Source organism: Cygnus atratus, chromosome 3, assembly GCF_013377495.2.
Source record: "Cygnus atratus isolate AKBS03 ecotype Queensland, Australia chromosome 3, CAtr_DNAZoo_HiC_assembly, whole genome shotgun sequence".
Classification (NCBI taxonomy): domain Eukaryota; kingdom Metazoa; phylum Chordata; class Aves; order Anseriformes; family Anatidae; genus Cygnus; species Cygnus atratus.
In genome coordinates this window covers 23,268,003-23,285,641 of record NC_066364.1, presented here as the reverse complement: position 1 = coordinate 23,285,641, position 17,639 = coordinate 23,268,003, and the positions used below count along the sequence as shown (strand labels likewise).

At 36.4% G+C, this 17,639-nt stretch overlaps 1 protein-coding gene across 1 annotated transcript in view; it reads left to right on the top strand.

Moving 5' to 3' along the window:
• CSMD1 (CUB and Sushi multiple domains 1) overlaps nt 1–17,639 on the top strand; it is a 1,150,797-nt gene that overhangs the window by 971,280 nt on the left and 161,878 nt on the right. Inside the window, exons 34-37 of the mRNA XM_035542943.1 lie at nt 5,980–6,183; nt 7,295–7,419; nt 8,013–8,109; nt 12,271–12,375. Of these exons, the coding sequence (XP_035398836.1) occupies nt 5,980–6,183; nt 7,295–7,419; nt 8,013–8,109; nt 12,271–12,375 (531 nt within the window). The remainder of the gene's footprint in view (nt 1–5,979; nt 6,184–7,294; nt 7,420–8,012; nt 8,110–12,270; nt 12,376–17,639) is intronic.

The following is a 17,639-nucleotide window of genomic DNA, read 5'->3' as shown; positions in this document are numbered from 1 at the left end:
AATGCAGCCTCAAATTGCTAACTGCACTTTGGAATTTAATAAATAAGAACAAAAACTTGTGGATTTGTTACACAATATCAGTATTCCAACAATTTCTGGTTATATTCAGACATTGTATTCAGGCATCATTATTATCACACAGAAAACAGGTCCTATGGTTATGGTGAAGAATTGTCTGGTTACCTGAAACAGATACTAAAAACAAAATGAAAAGTTTTATATATTTATACTTAATGTTATACTTAGCACATTCAGTACTTAGTTTTTGCACCAGCAAACAGTTGTCCCATTCAATTACAGTTACAATATTAAATAGGGGTTACTTTTTTAAAAAAAGAAATGATAGAAAATAATATAATTTTGGATTTGTTCTACACTGACAGGGCATAGGTCAGTAAGCACAGCATAAGAGCTCATGCTGCTATGGGAATCTTTGTTGCATTCACCTAAAGCCTTTATCCCTAGATGTACTGTTCATTTCAGCTTTCTCAAGACATAAAGAAAAATAAAAGAAAAATACAATAAATTCAAGTACTTGAGAAAACCTCAGTTCTGGATAGGTACATGCTGCATAATGCTGAAACAATACAGCTGTGCTTCAACTTGTTTTCACCACCTCTAGTTTCAGAGCTAGTTTGTTTGAAGCTACATATATATTGCTGTAGAACAATAAGCCTCCTGTTGAGAATGATGACATGCATCATTTCAGTCACTTATTTGGACTACACTAAGTTTTCAGTAACTGTAAGAAATAGATTTTAACAAATGAGAAATATTCTCTGCAGAAAATGAATATAGCAAAGCCACTCTATTTGTCTCAGGAGAATCATGAGCTATTTCAGTATCAAATTTTTGTATATATTTTGAAACATCTTAGAAGCTTTATTTAATACACATATGTATATTGCTTAATAAGTTAATGATATTTAATAAGCTAATGAGTTAATGATATTTAATAAAAACTCATTCTGAGGTTTTTCTATCTCCTGAAGTATGTGATCACATTTCCACTACTGCCTGCTGCCTAGCCTTTTAAATACTCCAGAGAATATCATCCACCCTCACATTGAACAGAGTAATCTGGTCTACAAAGTCAATCATTTTATTTATCGCCCTCTATTCTAGGTTGACCTTCTTCCCTGTTCACTTTTCCACTGGGCTGATTTCAATTTTGTTTCACAGCAGCATGAAACATTTACTAAAAAGATGTAGGATAATTACTACAGAAAATAGAATGCCTCTGTGATACAGCTTGTAAAGTCTAGCTTGCCAACGCTATAGGCAAAATACAGAAGGAAGGCTAGAGGGGAAAAAAATTACAGCTTGCATTATTTCACATTTTTATTTGAGCAAGTAATAGATGAGGTTTGATTCAGATTTAATGGCTTTTGCAATGCCACTTTGTCAGAAACTTCTTTTTAGCTGCATATCTCACCTGTGCCTTCAGTTCTTTTTCTCAGATGACCACATTTCCTTGTATTTCATACAACAGGCAAAGGGTATCTGTAGCATAAGACAGAATGAATTTCCATTCTGTTACAATATTAGCTTCAGGTATGTGGAAATATGATGCTAGGAACAATCACATTTAAGAAGACTGGGATTTGTTTTCCTGTTGCAACATCACCTAAGAAACAATAGTATTTTTATATAGCTTATATATATTTATATAGCTTAGGCTGCAGCAATACAGAGAATTCTTTCCCTAAAAAGCAAAGTAATGACCTTTATATCAAGCCAACATTTATGTTTTTTTAATGCTTGTCTTCCTTTACTTGCTCTGCCTACAGACTCATGAATTAGTTTATGAGGTCAAGTGTGATTTTAAAGAGAGCTATTAAGAAAACTAGCATACTAGGATGAGGAAGGACTGTGGAAGAAAGATGAAGGGGAGCACGAATAAAATAGGGTTATGACTTTAACAATTAAATTGACCTAATCTGTGACAAGAATAAAATATGTAGCCACATACTTACTGCTGAATATAATTAGAGAACAGAGCTAAGGTGGTTAGAGTTCCCATATGGATTGCCATGACATATTTTGTTCTGTTTTACAATGTGTCTTATGGATACCTGTACTGCATTTTGCAACAGATTACTTATATCTGCGTAATTAAACTTCATTTTAAGCAGTTATGGCAGCACCTTGCTATGATGTTTTGTTTGGCTTATTTTACATTTATTCTTAAGGCAGTTCTTCTTAAAGCAGGAAAAAATAAACATTAGAAAAAGAGTTTCTTATAGTGAGTGGTATTGTTCATTTGTGCATCTTCAGCATTTCTTATTTATTAATAGAACTGGAAAAAAAAATGAGCAAAGTGTCAATGCTAATATGGCATTGAGTGTTTCCTGCTGGCAATAAAATAATCTGACACAGCTCTAGCCATGGATGTTTTGCTTGCTGACTGCTCTCAGTTAAATGGTGGCTTGCAGTTCAAAAAGGAAGGAAGCACACAGCAGAGCTTCTGCTACCTGAACTAATTTAAGAGTGCTAGTAAACAGTCTGTACATTTGCAATAATGGTAGAGAAGGCTTGCTCACAGGAAAAGAACTTTCCAAAGGCAGTACTGTAATGAAACCAGATGATTTGACATCCTTTGTTCGGAGGTGCTGAAAATACTAGTTACACAAAAAATCTGTTTCGATTACAAATGTATGTATGCAAATTGCCAGCTGTGAAGACTGGCAATTACAGGATATTCTTCAATCTGGTTCTTATGAACAGTCCATTACCTTTGCACAGTTGCTGTAGGGATTCTGCAGATGTGGACTCCAGGTGAGGGATCTAAGCAAAGATTTTCTCCTGAAACCTCCTCCCCTCTGCTGAAAGATATTTAAGAGAATGACAGCTCCCTAAGGCCAGAGCTGCTGCTAGGGACACGCTGCTGGAGGCGTTGCTGGAGGGACTGTTGGAGACCCACCCTAGGAAGGCCCTCCAAACCAAAGGAGCTGCCCCTCTAAAGGGACTGTGGTCTGTCAGTGACCCACAATGAGGTGAGAGTATTTCTGAGGGGTTGGCAGTCTGTGGAAGACCTACCCTGCAGTGGGGTAGACATCTCCGAGTGAGTGTGGCCCATGGATGCCCCTGCTAGAGCAGGGATACTAAGAAACAGAGCGACAGGAAAACCTGAAGAAGCAAAACGCAGGTGAGAAAATAAGTAAAATGCAAAGGGCAGCAGAGGAAAAGCAAGAAACAAAAAGAGAGCACACGACTCCAGTGTCCTGTGCTGCCTCTCACCTCACTGGAGAAAGTAGGGTGGACTGTCTGTAACCCGTTGAAGAAAAAAAGGAAAGTTGAGGCAAGGAAAAGGGACGATAGGTGTTTGACTGAAGTTGAACCCAAGAGGAGAAAGGACAGCTGTTTACTTAGGTGATTGATTGACTGTTCATATACTCTTTTTTACTGAACGCCTGAACTGGTGATCAGAGGTTTGTGTTAACTGGTAATAAATTACATATAAATTCCTTGAGTAAAAACTGTTCTGCCCATGACAATGTATGGAACATTTTCTTATCACATAGTTGGAAACAATGTCTCGACGAAAACTCCCATATGAGCAATCAGTCCCAGCCAAGGAATCTATTCATTCCTAGTCATGTGGTAAATATGACAGTCATGAAACTGGATGTGTGAGCAGCCATAATCACCTTGTCAGCTGTAAATTCATTATATAATTAAAAAAAAAAATGTTTCTAATAAAATTGTGCTTGTACAGTAGACCATTTGATAAAGAAAAGACAATTATTCCCAATAAAAGAACTAGAAAGGGCAGGCTGTGTCAGTTGAATTGACCTGGCAGACTACATCTGGTCTGCAGGTCATGATCAGGAAGAACTGTGATTGTTCAAAATCCTGAAACTACTGTTTCTTCATTATTCTTCCACAAGTGCAGGACAGATCCCTGCCAAGGTTAGAATTGTATGCATGACCAAGTTTCACAGAGCAGCTGGGTGATACCAGGCTCTTGTTGAAACCTTACTCACAAAATCCCATTGATTTAAACAGAGTCAGGTATAGTAAAGTTACTGAATGGAAAAGTGTTTGTTTGTTTGTTGTTGTTGTTTTTTAAACTAGTTAAAGTATTTAACCATTTTCAAGACTTGAAAAATGTATTTGCTTTTGTTCTGCAGTAACCTATTGTGTAATTATCACTACAGCATATTCCACATCTGACCTTTTTTTTTTTCAGTCTTAGATGAAGCTTACAACTTAAGCTTTAAAAATCTTCTGCAGCAATCTAACCTGTTGATTTAGAAGAAAATGTTACTGTATCTGTATGACCTTGTCTGCATATAAATAAAAAGAGCATGTGTTGTACTGTTATTACTAGGACCAATTATATTTAAAACTTCTTTTAAAAAGCTTTTCTCTACACTTGGTAGTAGTTGCATAAACTTAACTCTTATTCTCAGTAGCAGAAAACTGATAGAACATCACGTTACATAAACATAAATGAGAACTGCCAATATTCTGCTGAAATGTGGTGCATATTTCATGCTGGATTTAAGACAGGATTGATTTCAATTAATGTTCTGTATGCAACTTGACAACAAATGTTAATTTCTAGAGAATGTACCAGTACTTAAAATTACTGCACTTAAGTAATTATGATTCTGATTAGAGCAAATGACTGTACAAGAAGTGAGAAAAGTATGAAGCTAATAATATGTAAATAACTATATATAGGTTCCACATATCTTGTTCTTTACTTAGTGGCCAGGGTAGTTGAACAGGTGTTGTGTGTGTATGGGAATAAACAGAAATATTGCTCTTCAGCTACAGGCCAGAAAAAAAAAGTTGAAGGATATAAAATAAAATGAAATATAACTGCGATTCTGTTTACACTATTCTTTAAAAAGGTTAGTAAGCTGGAAACACCATGTCTGAGAATCTGCTAGAAGTAAAGCCTAAACCCCACTTAATTTCTTTATGTGTGTTACTGAACTCATATATAGATGCAGTGATTCCTTGAAACTAATTCTTGACAATAACAAACTAAATTGAATTGACTTCTGAAGATGTCACTTACACAGAAAACTTATTTATATGTAATATTATTTTTATGTACATTGATTTTATGAAAATGTAAAGGTGATGTTGCACACAATGATACTTTATCCTTTTTTTTTCTGTAAATATATGTATTGGTTCTTAAATTGTAGCAATTTAAGAATAGCTAACTGCAAAATCTAAAGTAGAAGGAACAAGTTTGGTACACAAACAAACGCACAGTGTCAAAATTTGGTAAGTAAAAAAAAATGTTTCCTATAAAAAAGTGCTTATAAATAAGAAAGCTAAATGGAAAATAAACTCATGGGCTGCCAATGAATTTTACTATTTTGCTTTTTAAATATTGCTTACAGTCTTTTAACTGTTCACATATCACATCAGGTTTGTAAAATCTCAGAAATTATTGGTAAAAATAATTGCTGTCAATTGTATACATTTAAATAGCCTTGAGGGTGCATTGTAATTGCTGAATATAGTCCAATATGATAAATCACATATTGGTATAATATTACATTGTTTTTATTTCTGATTATTTACAGCATAATACTTCTCTTGGCTTCTAATGAGAAGCCAAAGTTGCCATATTTAATAAGTAAATTAGTTGATAGGTATCAGTATCTTGTAATTAAAGTGGGCAACTGAAATATCACTGATCTTCTCATGTCTAAGGATGTATTTCCAAATCCGCTGGCCCTCTGAGCCAGGGCACTCACATGCAATGAAGTGCTGTTGTCATATGGCTGTGCATTGTCACAGCCCAAAAACATAATCCAGCTAACAGCCATGAAAGCATTAGGCCCATCTTTGAGATGACAGGGGGAAAACAAATAAAAGGAACAAACAGAACTGCGCTCTCTACAACAAGAAACAATATGCATTTTTAGTGATATGTTTATTTTTCAGATGATGACTGTCATTTGGGTTCATGGCTTTTTTTTTCTTTTTTTTTCTTCTCTCTTCATGCAGCTGTTCCACGCACAAGTGATACACAGTGTAGCTCAGTTCCAGAGCCTAGGTATGGAAGGAGAATTGGCTCTGAGTTTTCAGCAGGCTCTGTTGTTCGATTCGAATGTAGTCCTGGCTATCTGCTGCAAGGCTCAAAAGCTATCCGATGTCATTCTGTACCTAATGCCTTAGCTCAGTGGAATGACACGGTACCAAGCTGTGTAGGTAAGCAATTGCATTTAAACTCATTTGTTTTGTCACGTCTCTGAATCAGAATTCAGGAACTGTTTCAGAAAACAGTATTTAACATATATATTCACTCTCCTTCGATTAATATCAGTCATGCCCAATTTAAAAGAGCAGTTTTCCATATCAAAAAGTAATTGAGTACCAGCTGGCTGGTAGGCAGTATAGTGTTTCAAATAATTACTTAGATTATATGAACAAGTGTGGTGCACATTTTCTTGAACATTCATTATTTTCATGACTCATTTACAGCTTGAAACACAGGACATATTTTAATTCTCCAGAAGTGTCTTTACCTGTTTTTATTATATAGTCTTTGTTGTGTATTTCTATCATCCATAGAATTATGGTATCTTTTTTCAAGTAGAAGCATAATGCACAATTAATAATGATAGCATTGTTAAGTATAGCTAATTTTCTAGTTTATCAACAGACCTCCAATAAGATAATATTTAGAACTTTGTTTTCTTGTTGTTGTTTGTGTTTGTTTGTAAATATTGAAAGGTTTATCTTCACCCCTCCTTGGATTTATATCCCAAACTAATTGCTATTCATAGGAATTTACCCTATGATCAGTTGGAGTGTTTTATGAATAAATATAGGTGTCCTATTTTCTGTGTATTCTGGTTTTGGTTAGCTAAGCTGTGTTTTCTTGGACCTTAAAGAAGCAATTCCTATTATGTTAAAAATATTTAATGTAACCACACCATTTTACTAGCTAGGGCCAATGTTAGAACTATCTTAAGCTGGGGGTAAGTTCACAGGATTTCTGTCAATTATGGTTGTATTTGAAGTTACTACTTTACAGTTGTTAGTTACCCACTGGTAAGACATGACTAGGCTGAGCTGCAAGGCTGTACTCACTTGAAGTTCAGTTTGGATTTATTTATTCATGCTGTTGTATCTTATGCTGTATATCATTAATATATTTTAGATAACATTGCTTTCTGAGTTCAGCTCACAAATGTCTCTGAGTTTGTACTACGAAAGAGAATTATGATCATTTTCTTATTAGTGAAATTATTATTACTTTTCTGTTCTTTGAAATGGTTAAGGTTTTGTAATAATTCATAATAATACTTTATTTCAGTTCCATGTAGTGGGAATTTTACTGAGCGGAGAGGTACTATTCTATCACCAGGTTACCCTGAACCTTATGGTAACAGCTTGAATTGTGTGTGGAAAATCATAGTGACTGAGGGATCAGGTATTCAGGCAAGTCTATGTTCTGTCAAGCATGGAATATTAAGTATTTTGCGGTTCAGTTTAAAAAGTAAACGTTTATTTCTCTAGAAGTGCCAAAAAACAGTAATCAATTAGATTATTTCAGGGCTACTTCAGATATTTGTGCTTTGTTTTTCTCAGTATTGTTCTTTGGTTAGCTTTATTTTTGTTGTTTACATAGGGCCATGAATGCGAAATAATTAACAAGTGGGTTTCTCTTTTAACTGTAAAATACTGAAGGCAGGCCCTTCAATGCGATATGCAAATGCCAACCCTTTCTATCTGCTAGGATATCACTAAGGCACTTGAGAAGTCTGCAACTGTCTTTGTTATCTTCTCATTTGCACTTTGCGTAATTATTTATAATCATGCAACATATGTGCAAAATCCTTCTTACTCAAATTTATATTTGCTAAAAGTTAAGACAACTTAAAAAGTTAATATTTCATTTACCTTTTTTGTTTGCTTGGACGTGCTTATTTATATTCTCTTTGGGGCATGTTCTCCTTTCATTTTGCTGTTTCTAGAACATTTAAAAACATAAGAGAAGTTGGTTTAAAAAGTTTTTTGGTGGCATTTTACAGATCCAAGTCATCAGCTTTGCCACTGAACATAACTGGGACTCTCTTGAAATATATGATGGTGGAGATATGACAGCACCACGTCTTGGGAGCTTTTCAGGTACGGATATGCTTTGATATAAACATACAGGGCTATGTATAAGTGTGTGAGAGAACATTGCTGGTTCTCACACATACACAAGGAGTATATTTGTTTGAAATCTTTTATGATGTAATTATGAATCTAATTTTGGGGAGAAAACTTCAGGTGCTGTAAATGTGTTTAAATATTCAAAGAGATTTTCAGAAGCAAATATGATACTAAAGTGTTTAGCTTTCATTACAGGGATCTAGGTGATGATACTTCTGGAAAAAGAAAAATCTGTCTCACCCACACCTCCCATAGAGAGGAGATAGTGATAGCAAGTGGTATTGACATTCAAGGAATTTCGTTTGATAGCTTTGACTTAGCTTATCCTTTTTAGCTCATGTTTTTTTCCAGGAAAAGATGAACCAATCCATTGTTCATCAAAACTCACTGGACCTTAGAGAACAAAACAAACTACTACAACTGGGACATAACAAACCATGTCATTTCTCGTTTCACATATACATTAGGCATACATGGTTTTACTCCTTTTTTATGAGACATTTTTTATAGTAAGTGCATGCTCTATAAACCCAGCCAAGAGAAAAAATATATCATATGATCTTAAATCATGAATTGCATGCCTAACTCACAACTATTCCAAGCCTGATCTGATTCTGGTGTAGCCAAATCATCTGGTGGAAATTTGTCTCTCTGGTTACTACACAAACTTTGAGAGAGTAGATGTATTTGCATTATGTAAGGAAATGAATGATCAAATAGAAGAAACCCAACATATTATTTATTTGGTTATTGAATTAAATTGATATGATTGCACCTCAACATATAAATATTAAAATACTATAACATTTTATATTAAATGCTAGCAATTACACTGCATATTACATTGGCAATAATGAAGAAAGAGATTATGAAATGCAATTAGCTTTTGACAGTTAAAATATGTGGCAAATATTTTGACCTGGTGGATAAAGAACTGATTAAATGATCCATTTAGCAATGTTCTATTTAACAGGGCTATTTAATATAGGTTTTTGAGAAAATTACTGGTTCTCAAGATTCAAAATGCTTTCTTATCCTCCACTAAAAGTGTGTCATCTTGTTTTAGCTTAAAAATCTTTCTAATTTCCAGGGAAATTGAAAAAGACATTTTTTCTTTTTATTAGAAATATTTCACTGAAGATGGGGTAGCAGAGGAGATTTACTGTAGATTTATATTTTTTTTTAGATTTTTTTTGTAGATTTATATTCATATTTATATATGAATGTTGGACAATACTAAGAATGTTTGTGTGTGCAGGAAAATAATAGTGTTTAAACATGGCATGAAATCTGCTGTTCTCAAAACTGAACCAGTAATGTGACATTAAAACTGAATTCTTTCTTCCAGGTATAGTTTCATAAGTAGCAAAATTCAGCAGGCATCCTTTCTGTGTCAGTAAATCGTGCAGAAAACCATTGTCTTCAGATTATGCTGATTCACTCTCCAAAATTAATGTGTTCAAAATATGCATTCAAAATGTATAGATGTACATCTAATTACTAAGAATTTACTGAACTGTGCTGCTAAACAGTATCAGAGAGTTGATTGGGAAAGGTGAATTCATTGAAGTCTGTTTCTTATTGAAGACTTCTCAAAGATAGGTCACTCTACCATTTCTTTGAGTCAGGGCATGGAAGAGGATGGCAGCTGCCTGGGGTTGGGTGTTGTGGGGCAGGGCCTGGCACCCGGGCCCATCCCAGTGCCCCAGCAAGGAGCAGGGCAGCCAGGGGCACCACGGCAGTCCCAGCCCAGGCATCAGACACCTGCCTGGGAATGGGAACGGGATGGGGCCAGGCCGAAACATGTGCCACTGGGTGGGCCCCACTTGTCAGGGCCTATGGCAGACAGAGCAGGCCTAGGGGGAGCTGCAGATGGGTTCAGCTGTGGCTTTGCTTGGGCAGGGGTTGACAGCCTTGGGGTTGAAATGGGGTCCTGGGTGGAGGCAGGCCCTAGGGGGCTACCCTGGGTAGGACCAGTAAGGGCTGTTTGTTAATGCAGCCCTAACACATTATCTTGACCTTTTTGGATTAATCCTGTGGGTCATCATCTATCAGTGAATGGCATAAATATTAGGGCTTTTTTCTTCTTTTTACGCTATGGTAATGTTTGTGATGTGAAGATGCTATTTTAGGGGAAAGTGATAGGAGCTTCACATACAAATCCATAACAAAAATACTGAGACCATGTGTTAACAGATGTAAAGATACCTTGTATTTCTGTCCTTCTGGTTGCAGAGTACCTGGATTTTCATACAGCTGTCTTGGAAAGGTGCTGCTGTGAATAGGACTGATATTGTGAATGCCATGAGGGGTTCTCTCCAAGTGTGCCCTTGTGGCATGAGAAGCAATAGTGTCCAAGTTAGTTGTGCCTAATATTGACAGGTTATGCCTTTTAGTGGGCCGTTTCTTTTTGAGACCACATTTTCCAGATGTCATGAGACAACACCTGGAGCCATTCAGAAAAATTGGAAAACTATGAATTACATTCGTTTTCAATATTACTGGTTCATCAAAGGAGTGCTTTTGGCTCTTGAGGAAATGAAAATAATGCTGCCTTTATAAAATGAGCATTGAAGTAATTGCTTTTACAACAGTTACTGTATAAAAGCAATACCATTTGAAGACCAAATACATGTATAGGAGTTTTTTGATTCATGAATGAAGCTCAGTTGCCTTTTCAAGTGCTTGAATTAAACAGTGTTATTAATAAGAGAGAGAGAGAATTCTTATTGTATTATTATTGATCAATCTTACATAAACGGACATGTTTCCAGGTTTTAAAAATAAAGTTATGCATGTAATTTTTTTTGAAGTAAGGGACTGTTTTCAGAGGTTGTCTCTAAACCTATTAATTCTCCCATTTGGGAAGGTCACCATTTTTTATAAATAGAATAAAATTTTACTTACCATATCCAGGAAAAAAAAAAAAAAAAAGGTGTTAGTCAGCCTTTTGTTAGCAGATCTTACAAGGGAACAGAAATGCATAGCATTCATTACTGCCAGAAGAGCAATTTTGTTAAAGGAAGAGGACAGTCATTCTGAGTCAATATCCTCACCTTTACTGAGCAGACACCTTAGCCTTAAATGTATTTCAAATTCTGTTTGGATACCACGAAAAGTCCTCCCTTCCAGGTGTTTCACTGTTTTCTGTATTCCACTGTAAGTATTGTGTGACATGAATGCTCTGTACTGTCTGTGAATTTCTGTACTTGGAGCTTCCATGTCAGACAGTAAAGAATTCCTTAAAGAGCTATAGTTTATAAAAGACCAACTTGTAATCTTTTTAGCTCTTCACTATTTATATCAAGATTTTGCTTAATACATTTTTAGATATAAAAGCTTTTACCTTTCTTAGTTTAGATTGTAGAAATGCAAAGATAATTGTTCCTGGAATTTCTTTTCAAGACTGAATTTCAAGCTCATACCTAGGCTGCGCACAGTTGCTATAGAAACAGCAAATGCCCCACAAGAAACGAAAATATTTTTTATATGACCACTGTTCATTAGCTACTTGATACTATCTTTGAGGATAGATGAAAAAAAAAGTCATTTTTAGCCCTAGTAGATTTGCCAGCATTAGACTCTATGATGTGAGTTACGTAGCAGTCATATGGTAACAAAGAAAAAATGTGGTGTCAGACTTAGCAATGCTAATAACAATGCTTTGAAGGTTATGATAAGCTTGTTGTATGGCATGCACTGAATTCAGTGACACACAATATTATTATTGTTATTTGAATACTTTTTGCTTTCAACTATTCTATGATTCTGAAAATTGGCTATATAAAGTTGGTATGTCTTTTTTTTTTTTTTAAACACACTGCACCTACATCTACATTTCGTGTCATACCCTCATACTTAAGATAAGTGGTGAAATATTACAGTTGGAAGAAGATCTGGAGAGGATACAGACAAAATGTCCAGACTGTCTGCTCTATTCTGTACTGCTATTTTTTATACAAGTGGAAAAAAGTCAAATGGCAGTTAAGCTTATTACCATGCAGATAATGAGAAGAAAATGAGCCTGTCTGGTTCAGTTCTGATTACGGTGTGTTTTTGTTTGTTTGTTTGTCTATTTTTCAATAAAAAACTATGATATAACAGTTTATTCAATAACTTTTATTTTTCTAGGTACAACTGTGCCAGCGTTGTTGAATAGCACTTCCAATCAGCTTTACCTACATTTCCACTCTGATATTAGCGTGGCAGCAGCTGGTTTTCACCTGGAATACAAAAGTAAGACTGCTCGCTCTTTGAAACTTTCTCAGGAGAACGCACGCATATGGACAGGGAGAACATTTATATTGTTGTTTGTTTGTTTGTTTGTTTGTTTCCCCTGACTTCCAACCTCTACTCAGCACAAGCCTGACATAAGTGACATCTATTAAACCGACATTTTAAATGAAGTAATATTTGAGATTACTGAAATCAGTTTTCACAAATTAGCACCATATAACAAATTAAGATGGCAATTCAGGACAACATTCAAGAAATGCGGGGTTTAATATGTATATTTATTTTGACTTCTCTACTTGTCTATTTATTTTGACTTGTTGACTTGTCTAAAATATTGATAACAGCAATGAACAAATTAGTTAGTTTCACCGTTGGCCAGTTCATAAAAAATAGAACTGATAACACTTTATTTTCCTTGCTATTCTTTTCTTTCCTTCAAATTCCTTTCAACAATTGATGTAATTGCAAAACAAGCAAACAAACAACAATCCTTTGCCTCACCCCTTCCCCCCCAAAAAAAACAACAACTAACACAGCTTTATAATCTCAGAGCTACAATAAAACACTACAGTTCTCTTGGTAAATCACTAGTGGTATGAGCAGAAGAATCTAGGAAGGTTGATGACAATTTTTGCAGTATTTATGTATTAAGTGTTTATGTTTTGTGAGCAACTTGGTCCTACAATACAGAATTTTGGTGTTATAAATGTCTATGGATTACCTCACATAAGTATATTTAATTCAAACATGCACATTTATATTATTCCTTCTCTCAAAAACGTTAAATGCTGTAGAAAAATAGTAAATTCAGCACATGCTTACGTGGTATTTCTTTCAACTGGAAATAGTTACTGTTCAGAGTATTCTAGTCTTTAAAAAAATGCAATGACTAGGTGACAGTCTGGTGAAGGTCACAGCGTAAATTCTCATTAATTTCTGGATATAAACTAGTCTGTTTTCTTGTATAGGGAATTTAAGAATCATCTTGACAGTTAAGTTTATGTACTACATGCATTCTGATAATGACTTAAAATAATAACCTTGTTATTCATCTTTTTAAGAAATGGACATAAGTAAGTAAACACATGGATAATCTTTAGTAAGCACTATTTAGAATTGAGATTTAAAAATGTATAAGATATAAATATGTACAGAATTTTGAAAGACCAAATTTTCAGCGCATGACAAATATTTTAAACTAAACATAACCCACAAAATAGTCTTATGTTTCACTTTAGTTTCCTGTTTATTTCAAGCATTTGTATGCAAGCGTGTTGGGTTGGGTTTATTTTTGATGCAGAATGGTTGTGCAGATTGAGACTATGAATATCATTTATGCAGGAAATATTTTAGAATCTACTATTTGGCAAAGTTCTCTTTTCTTTCAGTTTTTCATCTTTTACTTCCTGCACCAACTTCATGTAGTTTCTTAAGGTCCCACCACTGGCAGGGAAGACATTAAAATATTCTAGAAGTAAGAATGAGCATAGTCTTGTTTTCTTAATGGTGCTTTCAACTTTGACAAAGTGAGCTAGCAATGTGCTCTTGCAGCCCAGAAAGCCAGTCATATCCTGGGCTGCATCAAAGGAAGTATGGCCAGAAGGTCAAGGGAAGTTACTGTCCCTCTTTACTCTGCTCTGCTGGGATCCCACCTGGAGTGCTGTGTTCAGCTCTGGTGCCCCCAACATAAGAAAGACATGGACCTTTTGGAGTGAGTTCAGAGAAGGGCCATGAAGATGATCAAAGTGCTGGAGCACCACTCCAGTAAAGACAGGCTGAGAGAGTTGGAGTTGTTCAGCCTGGAGAAGAGAAGGCTCCAGGGGGACCTTACAGCGGCCTTCCAGTACCTAAAGGGGGCCTACAGGAAAGCACGATAGGGACTTTTTGTCAGGGAAGGGGGAAGACAAGGGGGAATGGCTTTATATTAAAAAAGGGTAGATTTAGATTAGACATCACGAAGAAATTATTTACTCAGAGGATTGTGAGGCACTGGAACAGGTTGCCCAAAGAAGCTGTTGATGCCCCATCCCTGGAAGTGTTTAAGGCCAGGTTGGATGGGGCTTTGAGCAACCTGGTCTAGTGGGAGGTGTCCCTGTCCATGGCAGGTGTGGTGGAATTAGATGGTCCTTAAGGTCCCTCCCAACCCAAGCCATTCCATGATTCTATTATTCTGTCATGTCAAAACTTAGCTACAAGAATGTTGTGAGAAATGGTGTCAAAAGCTGTGCTGAAGTAGATGTAAATTATATCCACTGTTCTCCTTTTGTCCATAGATCTGGTCATTTTATCACAGAAAGCAATGAGATTGGTCAGGCATGGTGCATGCTTTCTTTTCCAAATAACCTTTTTCAGGCGCCCAGAAATGTATTCCAAGAGAATTCAGTCTGTGATTTTCCCAGGGACCAAAATGGGGCTGACTGGCTCGTAGTTCCCTGAAATGTCCTTTTGCTCTTTTTTTTTTTTTTTGAAGATGGACGCAGTGTCTGCTTTTGTCTGCTTGCCAGTGACATCCCCTAGTCTTCATGACCTTTCAGCGATGAAAAATAACAGCATCCTTAAGAATCAGCCATCTTTCTCAGTACCTTTGTGTGGACCCTGCCTGGTTCCATGGGTTGAGTCTTCTTAAGTAATCTCAGACTTGATCCTCATCCACTGCTTGTAGTTCTGCTCCTGAACCCCTGCCACTAAACACAGAAGCCTGGGAGTTCTTGTTGGTGAAGACTGAAGCAAATATGTCCCTTGCAAATCCCAGCTCCATTTGAAATGTGTGGCTGGTGGATATTTCTGAAATTTCTCCTTGTCAGTCTCTCCCAGCCTCCATGTCTTCTATACTGCCTTTATGCACAGGAGCTCTGCAATAAGCTCCCTGATTGTTTTCCTGAGTATAAGGATGAACCACTCTTATGCTTGAAGGATGCTGTATTTAAAGACCTGTATACTTCCCTAAGCAACTTTGAGGAGCTTCTGAGGTTAGTATGCTATGACATCCTGCCTACCAACTCCCAGAATAAGGTGAAGTCTACACACAAAGTCTAGGCTCTGCACTCTCAGTCCCTGTAGTATCTTAAGTCTCACTGTTTCATGGTCAGTGCAGCCAAGGCTGCCAATACATCTCCAACCATTTCCTTCTTGTCTGTATCAGATCCAGCTGTGCATTGCCCTGACTGTCCCACACAGTGCCTATATCAAGAAGCTACCCTCCTACCCTGAAACCTCTTGGGTTGGTTGTGTTCCACTGCGTTGCTCTTCCAGATTATGTCAGGGAGGTTAGAGTGTCAGATAAGAACCAGAACCTGTAATAAAGAGATTTCCTTAATTTGTTTTAAAATGTCTTTGTCTATTTTGTCACGCCAGTTGGGTGTTTGTAATACATTCCTACCACAATGTCATACTTCTTGTTTCCTCTGATCCTGATCCACAAGCTCTCACCCAATCTGTTGACCTATAGGTTGACATGTAGAAGCACCATGCCTTTCAACTTCTTCATATGGAAGGCTATCCCCTGATCTTCCCTGTGTCTTCCTGAAGAGCTTTTACCTGTCCAGCATGCTACCCAACATGCAAGCTGTCCTATCACATCTCAGTTTTGCCAGTGATGTTGTAGTTCTGTGACCGTATGTGGAGCTCTAGTTCATCATGCTTAATTCCCATTCTGGGTGTGTTTGTATATATACACTTGAGGCAAGTGTCCTTTCATCCTGTTTTTGTGTTTCCAAAGGTCTCACTCCCATTGCATCAACACACACCTTTTGCCTTCTGTCCCATTTACTTTTCCTCAAAGAAATGTAGGTTGTGATCTTCTTCCCCATCCTTCCCATGGTGAACCCCTCCTTCCCAGCAGATCAGTGTGTTGGCAGAGATACTTTTTCCTACCCAATCCTCTCCTTTATCCTACAGTGAAAATGTAATTTTGTATGTGGTGTAAACAAGTACAAATTTGTTCTAGGAATTTGCTGTACAATGAACATTTTGAAGTTCAATTTTTATCTTTTATTGTATCAGTTTTATTATCCCTGCAACTTCGGAAAAAAAATGTATTCTGTTAACAAGTAAAAAGTGTTTGGGAGCATGCAAGGTCAGTTGGATTTATGCTTTTGTTTGTCTCCTAATTGTCAGTCTCACAACCATGCTCTGCTAAAACATCTATTGACTTTGGTGATGCCAATATTTCAATGCCAATGTTTTTTAGAAATGCAACAGTGCAGGTCAAGGTAACAAAATTCAGCATTCAGAGCTTAGTTAACTATTTTGTTGACAGTCTGACAGGAGAGAATAATTTGCTTTCTTGTGTGGTATATGGCCTCTGCAGGGCAAACAGGAGTACAGTATATCTGTGTGTGTCTGTGAATAGAGAAACTCAGCAAATCAACACATCAAGAAGTTACTGTTTTATATTGAGCAGTCTCCTTTTTAGACCAACAAATAAGCAGAAAACAAAATATTTCTCAGTGCAAAAATGTGCAAATATTGCTCATATTTGGTTATGAATTCTGAAGTCTGTGATCATTCAGTCACCTACTGGTTGAAGCAGCACTGGAAAAAAATAAATATCTTTGGTTCAGAAGTCAATTTAAAATTTGGAATAAAAATGTCCTTTTGATTGAATTGATTTTTGAGGGGGTGCTTCACAGGCACAAAAATGTCTTAGTAGTGATAGTGGGGGTCTTCAATATCTACTTTTAAGGCTGTTCTGTTTTATGAAACAGCTGCAGCAGGATTTGGATCAGCATTCTAGTTACTATGCAAAATGGTCAATCATTTGGGTTCACCTTATATTTAAATGTTTTATCAAAAGTAGTAGAATACTAAGATGAGATGTACGAGGAATACACAACTGTACAAAAATTATGACACCCCAATATAAGTCCAGAGACCTATGTTTAATAGTAATTTAGAGGACAGAGCTGGACTTGGGTTTTTTAGAATGTAAGCTATTGGTCATGATATTTAAGTGGGTGATGGAGTACGTGGTTTTCAGTTTTTGTTCCAGAACACATTTGAAAAGTTTATAGAATGGAGGAGACAGCTTGAGAGTTTCTCTCCTTTCCTGTTGCTGAAATTCTCTGTATACTTTGCTTACAAGGATATTCCTCTGAGAATTAGTAAGGTGGGTGCAAGTCACTGCCGGTAGCAAAAGGTCTTCTTTCGTACTTTTTGTCAATTGTCAGTAGCTGCTTTTCAGGAACCCACTACCTTATCTTCTTTCAGTTGGTCTTTGCTGAGGACAGAGGAAAAGCAATAGATTTTGAACCCATTCATCAGTT